The sequence below is a fragment of the Macrobrachium nipponense genome, chromosome 1 (assembly GCF_015104395.2).
Source record: "Macrobrachium nipponense isolate FS-2020 chromosome 1, ASM1510439v2, whole genome shotgun sequence".
NCBI lineage: Eukaryota > Metazoa > Arthropoda > Malacostraca > Decapoda > Palaemonidae > Macrobrachium > Macrobrachium nipponense.
The window spans coordinates 48157961-48165460 of NC_087200.1; the positions used below are offsets into that span (position 1 = coordinate 48157961).

At 34.7% G+C, this 7500-nt stretch overlaps 1 protein-coding gene across 2 annotated transcripts in view; it reads right to left on the reverse strand.

Annotated features, from left to right (window-relative positions):
- The window catches only part of LOC135219298 (uncharacterized), a 601277-nt gene that overhangs the window by 15679 nt on the left and 578098 nt on the right, over window positions 1–7500 (reverse strand). For both annotated transcript variants that reach the window (XM_064255952.1, XM_064255951.1), the window contains 4 exons: window positions 5956–6132; window positions 3444–3743; window positions 1511–1578; window positions 994–1065 (listed from right to left, as the gene is read on the reverse strand). In XM_064255952.1, the coding sequence (XP_064112022.1) occupies window positions 994–1065; window positions 1511–1578; window positions 3444–3743; window positions 5956–6132 (617 nt within the window). The remainder of the gene's footprint in view (window positions 1–993; window positions 1066–1510; window positions 1579–3443; window positions 3744–5955; window positions 6133–7500) is intronic.

The window sequence follows — 7500 nt, forward strand, 5'->3', positions numbered from 1 at the left end:
ATTGGTAAAGGGGGAAAGCGAATTTTATCAACTTTTGACTGAACCGTTTGGGAAATCAGAAGGTGTAAGGGAAAGCTAAGTCTTTAAAAAAAATGGGTTCAAGGGACAATTGACTGTTTGTAGATCCTTTGTCAAATAGATTATAATGCTAAGTTTGTATGTACATTCTTGGTTAAATAGTTTGGGAAAAATAAGTACAAGAAGGAAGAGAAGTTTGTTAATTCTTGTTTAAATCCCTTGGAAAAAAGGAGTGCAAAAGAGCAACGAGCATTGTAAAATCTTCAGGTTTTGGACCAAGAATGGGAAGGAAAGGTAACTAAATTTTGTAGGTCGTGATATGAAAAATGAAAAATACTAAGGACTTCATTGTTCGTAAATTATGGATAGAATTTAATATTTTATTCCCTGCCTTCAAGTTTCTTCAAACCGACTCTCGCTCTGTTCGGTTCCTCTTCAATATAATTAATAAAGGTCTCACCGATATGAAGCATAAAAGCAGAAAATAAACGAGATGTGATTTTATAGCCTAAATTATAAACGTCCTTTATATTATGGCTTTTTATTATATACAAAATCAAATTAAACAGAGATGTTCTCAAAGCTCTACAAGAACCATTTGAACTTGATTTGTTTTAGCATGGAAATAATAAATATTTGTTTTATCATGCAAATAATAAAATGATATGGCGTATCTAAATATTAACATTAAGTAAACTTTTTTTTTTGCGAAATTAAATTAAATTATTTACGGTTTTGCTATGACTCGTAAAATTATGACATTATCACCCATTACCCCACCACACGTTTTACTTCATAATGCCGAATATATCAATTTAAAAACTCCAAAAGTAGGAGAGGTTTTATATATCTTGTGTTCATGAGGCAAATACTGAATTTTGGCTTTTTTTCAAAAAGAGGTCTTATTATGCCCCACGAAAAATATTCACGAAAAGATTAAATTGGAATAACGTACTTTGCTAAAGGTTAACTTACCTTGCATTTCGTCCTTTCATTTTCTTCACAGAAGCAAAGTTCAGAACAATCGTCTTTTTCGTTTTTGTACAGCTGAAATATATATCATTATAATTGTGAATAGTATTGGGCACTTTATAGAGCATGTAATAAAGAAAACGTTTCCTGTAGGGCAAAGTTTTGTGCTGGTCCCTAACACCCCTTCCCTTTAACACCCTAGACTCCCCTACCCCCTCCCCTCAACAAACAAATTTATTATATATATTATATATATATATATATATATATATATATATATATATATATATATATATATATATATATTATACATCTCACATTATGACCAAGTGGTTAACCACTCGCAAGTCGAAAAACCTACACAAAAATAAAATCCTCTTAGATTTAGGATTTTTAAACAATCTTGAAATTTACATAGGCAGTAAAGGACACTAAACCTAGCAGGCAGGACACAGGAACCAACCTGAGCCAAGGAGCTAACAAGGACTTAAGAGGAGACGAAAGGATTAAGCCTACTTACCCTAAGACTAGATCCTTCCTCGATTATGTGAGTCTTGACGTCCCAGTCCCGTTTGACCTCGCAGTATCCTGCGAAATTAGGTCATAGAGTAAAACAAGGGATGTAATGACAATAACGGCAAATGCGTAGTAAGAAGAAAGATATGGATGACACAAATGGAAAGCAAAACATGAATAAGAACATGAAAATTATAGATATTTTTTTGTCATTCTAGATTTACCTTAATAGAACTCTTTAAAATTAGGTGAGAGAGTAATGGAAGGGATGTAAGAAAAATGACGATAAATGCATAGAAAGGAGGGAGGTGTGGGTGAAATGGAAGGGAAAGCATGAATAAGAAAATTAAGATTATGTACATTTTGTTTTTACTGTAGATTGTCGTTAAACGTACCCTGCAAGATTAGGTCATAGAGGAATGGAAGAGATGAAAGGAAAATAACGACCAATAGATAGTAAGGAAAGAGGTATGAGTGAATAAATGGAAGGAAGGATATGGATAAGAAAATTAAGAGTACATGTTAAAAGGTATGTATCAAGGAAAATATTTATTTGTTGAAGTCTTTACTCTGCTAAAGATTTTGATAAATGAAATCATAAATAATATTTTATTTCTCATTAGTCTTCAAATTGTATTCTTTCATATTAAAGAATTTTTTTACGTTGTCTTAGGAGTAAAAGGATAGCTAAGATCCCAAACAGAATGAAATAATAAAAAAAAAAAATATATATATTTCTTTTAATATGAGGGTTGCAGTTTAATAGGATGCTACTGATCGATTGCAATTCAAATGCTTTGAGTAATGCAAATTAGGTGGCTTTGAAGATCCCCTCTGGCATCAAAATTCAAAGGGAAGTTTCATTACTTTTATATGAATTGTTGTTTGAATTTATAGTTGATGTGGTTACATGCATTATGTCTATGCATACTTACCTTAAAATATATATATATATATATATATATATATATATATATATATATATATATATATATATATATATATTATATATATATATATAATACATATATATATATATATATATATATATATATATATATATATATATATATATATATATATATATATATACAGTATAAAGGCCCATTGAAACACTTTTAACACTTTTACAACTATCATGACATTTCAGTTAAACTCGGTATAGCAAGTAACTTATTTCTTAGAGCCCTGAGAATTTGCTCACCAGATTTTCCTGACAAAGAACATGAAACAATCAGTAATCAACTTATCTTGTTGAAATACCCCAAGCGCATAATACAAAAAGTCATACATAAAGCTAACAAACCCACAAAAATTAAAGAAAGTGAAAAATTCACAAACAACATAATGCATCACGTGGATAATTTATGAGAGATCACACAAACTTTCGTACCTTTACTTGTCTGAATACATTGGGGAAATCCTTAATTAAAGTTCAGCAGAAATCAGTTTCTAAAGACGTAATAGTCAATAAAATCCCCTGTACAGATTGTGATAAGTCATACTATGGATTCACAGGAAAATCTCTCTCAGAGAGATCAACTCAACATACGCACTCAGTTAGGTATGGACAGCACAGTTTGGCAATTTTCCATCCTATAAATAACACAAACCATACCATGCATTGGAACTCATCCCCAAATTTGATACAAAAGCAGCTGTCGATACAAATATCAGATGGTGGAATCTTCACTGATAGAACAACATATAAATATATATATATATATATATATATATATATATATATATATATATACATATATTATATATATAGATATATATATATATATATATATATATATATATATATATCTATATATATATAAGCATAATAAGAGAAAAATTAGTTTTGCTTCATGAACATGAGACTCAAATCTCATATGCATCAATACAGAACGAGTACAATAACTAAAAAATAATGCATATCCCTATCTTACGCTCAGGAAGGGTTGTAGTGGGCACTGTAGTAGTTGTGGTAGTAGTTGTAGTCGTAGTAGTCGTAGTAATGATGGTCGTCGTGGAGAATGGTTGTGCAGGTGCAGCGTGGGGCACCGTGTGGTCACTCTGGGGTGTGCTGGCTACCTTTCTAGCCTGGAGTCTTGTACCATCCTCCTCCCAGCCCGTGATGTCTACATCGGCGTAGACTGGGTTACTGTTCGACTCGTACCCCGGGTCGTAGGGGATGTGGTCGTCGATTCGGTCGCCCTTGTGCAGCGATGACGCGTATTTTTCTTCCTCTGACGACCAGGGAAGGAAGAAAGTCAGATGCACTTTTTTTTTCTTACAGGGGTGAAGGGCTTGTTGCAAAGTGCTTGGTTGTATATTAGTTTCACTGAGTTGTTTGAAACTGATCAGGTAAATTAGACCAATATTTCTAAAATGATAAATATATAGCATCTCTCTCTCTCTCTCTCTCTCTCTCTCTCTCTCTCTCTCTCTCTCTCTGTTCTTTTGATTTTTTGGAATGTATTATAGAAAGTTGACTAATAGCTCTCTCTATCTATTCTCTCTCTCTCTCTCTCTCTCTCTCTCTCTCTCTCTCTCTCTCTCGTGCGGGCGCGCGCGAGCGATTTCTTCGCTTGGCAGAATTTCCTGAACGTATTGTAGGAAGTCAGACAAATCTACAATGCTGCATGGGTTTCTCTCTCTCTCTCTCTCTCTCTCTCTCTCTCTCTCTCTCTCTCCTCCACTCGAAATCAAAACTAATTATTTTAGATTCAGTACATAATGCAGGAATAAGGATTGCGAGTTGTGCCTTTAAATCGTCTCCAATCCCAAGCCTTTTGATAGATTCAGGGGAACTACCTCTAGATTCATGTCGTTAGATATCACTTGTTCGATACTGGCATAGAATCCAGAGGATTCCTGACTCATTAACTTGCAAAGCAGTTTTAATTATAAATATTTTAACCTTTATGAATATAATCCGCGTTATCCAAAACATTTTGGATACAGTTTTAAAAATTTTAGAAGATTATTTTATTCTGGCCATATAAGTATTCTGTTGTGCCCCCTTGGAAGCTTCCTTCTGTGGAGCACTTCAGGTTCTTCACTGGTAGCAAGGAAGAAGTGAGTGCTGAGATGCTGCGCATCTCCTATTTAGAACATTTGGCGGACCATGATGGCTAAGTCATAGTTTTTACAGATGGATCCAAGTCTGACGCAAGCGTGGCTATGGAGTTGTATTTACCAATTTTAATAAGAGTGGAAGGCTGCCAGATCAGGCATCCATTTTTACAGCAGAGTGTTATGCAATCCTAACTGCCCTTAAAGAGATTGCTTGTCATTCTGGAGAACACTTTGTTATATGTTGCGATTCACTGAGTGTCTTGCAAGCTATTGATCATTTTAATTCACTCCATCCTATCATTATTGAAATTTTAGAGTGGCTTAAGCTGCTTAGGATTAGTGGTAGTAAAGTATCTTTCTGTTGGTCCCCTGCACAGGAAACGAACTTAGCAGACTCACTTGCCAAAACAGCTGTTAACCAAAGTAATACAGGAGCCAGAAAACCAAAAATGAAAGAAATAGCTACCACCATCTTTCCTTGGAAGTATTCATCAATGACTAGGCAAAGGGAAGAAATACTTAGTTGGCTTAGAATAGGCCATACAAAAATGGCACATGGCTTTCTGATAGTGCGGATCATCAGCCTTATTGTAGCGACTGCTTGGTACCATTGACAGTCAGACACCTGATAGTTGAGCACCCCAGTCTTTCAGATGAGAGAAAGAGGTACTTTCCTTCACGTTGCAGGGGAACTGAAGATGGATTTTCCCTTACCAAGATTTTAGGGGCAGATTTACTGAAAGCATCCTGTTTAATTTTATTAATGCCATTGGTATTTTGAATAAATTTAAATTTTTACTATTAATTTTGTAAGTTTATAGGTTTTACGATTATTAATTTTTTTTATCATGGGGATTTCCCCTTGTTAATTTTATTTGATTTCATTTAAAGGAATTTTTTTTGTTTTTTATTTTAAGTTAATAATTTTGTCTTGTGTGTGTATTTGTGTGCATATGAATGTATTTGCTCGTTTGGATATGCATACATAAGCTTTTTATATTCCATTGTAGTGGCGTCAATAACCATTAGCAGTTGTGACGCCAGATAATCTTTAATAAATCAATCAAATCAATCTCTCCCCCCACTCTCTCTCTCTCTCTCTCTCTCTCTCTCTCTCTCTCTCTCTCTCTCTCTCTCTCTCTTTTCGTTTGGCAAACTTTCCTGAATGTATTGTAAGAAGTCAGGCAAATCTACAATGCTGCATGAGTCTCTCTCTCTCTCTCTCTCTCTCTCTCTCTCTCTCTCTCCCTTTTCGTTTGGCAGACTTTCCTGAATGTATTGTAAAAAGTCAGGCAAGTCTACAATGCTGCATGGGTCTCTCTCTCTCTCTCTCTCTCTCTCTCTCTCTCTCTCTCTCTCTCTCTCTCACTCAGAGCTCACCTTTGTAAACGGAACTCGTACCCACACCGTTATTTTGACTGTTGTAGTTGTAGCTGTATTTGTGACTGTTGCTGCCGTAGTTCTTCGGGTTATCTTGCGTCGGGGCAACTGGGTCAGGTAGTAGGATGTCGGCTCTGATACCCAGCTGGGCCAGATGGTAGGTCAACTGGGACTCGACTGAAATAGAGAAGGTATATATGTCATTGGTTCTTTTGGGGAAATGATAAAAAAGATAAAGATAAAATGAGAAAAGATTATTATGTAAATAAAAACATAAAACAAAAGGAAATGCACAGTAATTTCTTCGGCGCAATCGAGTTTTCTGTACAGCAAATAATGCTGTATGAGTCGTGACCCAGGAACCTTTCAGCCAAGCCCGGTGTTGGCATGTCGTAGAGAATTGCTAGGCGCACGATTATGCCAACTTTAACCCTCTGAGGCTAGAGGGCTGCAATTTGGTATGTTTGATGATTGGATGGTGGCCTGGGTACCCGGGTGAGTAACATGACAGTTTGGAGCCTTCTATCCTCAATAGGTTTTAAGAAAAAGTGCAGACAGAAAAAGTGAGGACGGACAAATAAAAAGCTATCTCAATAGTATTACTTTTCAGAAAACTATAACGGATAGAAATAAAAATATTTATAATATACAAATAAAGAAACAATGGGAATTTATAGGTGAAAATGAAAATTATAATGATATGATTATCTTTTCTCAAATGAAATGTCTAGAAATTTTCTAAATTCCTGAAAATGGTCAAATTATGCCAATAGAAAGATGTCTCATGAATTTATTAACAAGTATTAATAAAATCAGTGTTTTTTTTAACTGTATGTTTTCTTTAGATGTGAGTTTTTCATTTGCAATGAATCATTCCAAGTTCATTCATAGTGTACGAATACGGGTTATACCAAGTAATCGAAACAATAGGGTATATCAATACTTTATATTTTTATGAAAATTTTTCTATTTCTTTCTAACAGGAGTATCTGGAACGCCAAAGAGAAATGGATCTATGTGATTAACTAATGCTTAGAATTCAGTTGACAAACTCATTGGATTTTTCTTTCCTTGCTCTATATAAGACAAGGAAATCGGAATATGGCCGTCAGGTCGACAGTCAGTTGCAAGTATTTATTGAGCGTTGACATTCATATGCATGGAATTCTTGTGCGTGAAGTTATACTTATGTCTTGATATAAAAGATTTTATAATACTGAATACCAAAACATTTCCTTGGGACGGGATAATCAACCAGTCACAATGCAACTTGACAGAGGCGCAGAGCACATTCCTGAATTTAGGCCAAGAGTCTCACAGCTCAATGAAGATTCATCCTGGAGGAAAAGGGATTGAGACAAGAAACACTCTTTACCTTCACAGTTTTGGATGAACTCGTCATTAAAAGAATTCGATAAAAAAAATATCCTCCCCCTGTAAGATCCTGACTAAACTTCTTCAGGAAGGCATCAAGCAACTATGAAAGAGCTAGTTATAAAAAAAGAGACCAACGAACTAAGAATACAAATAATATACTAATGGACA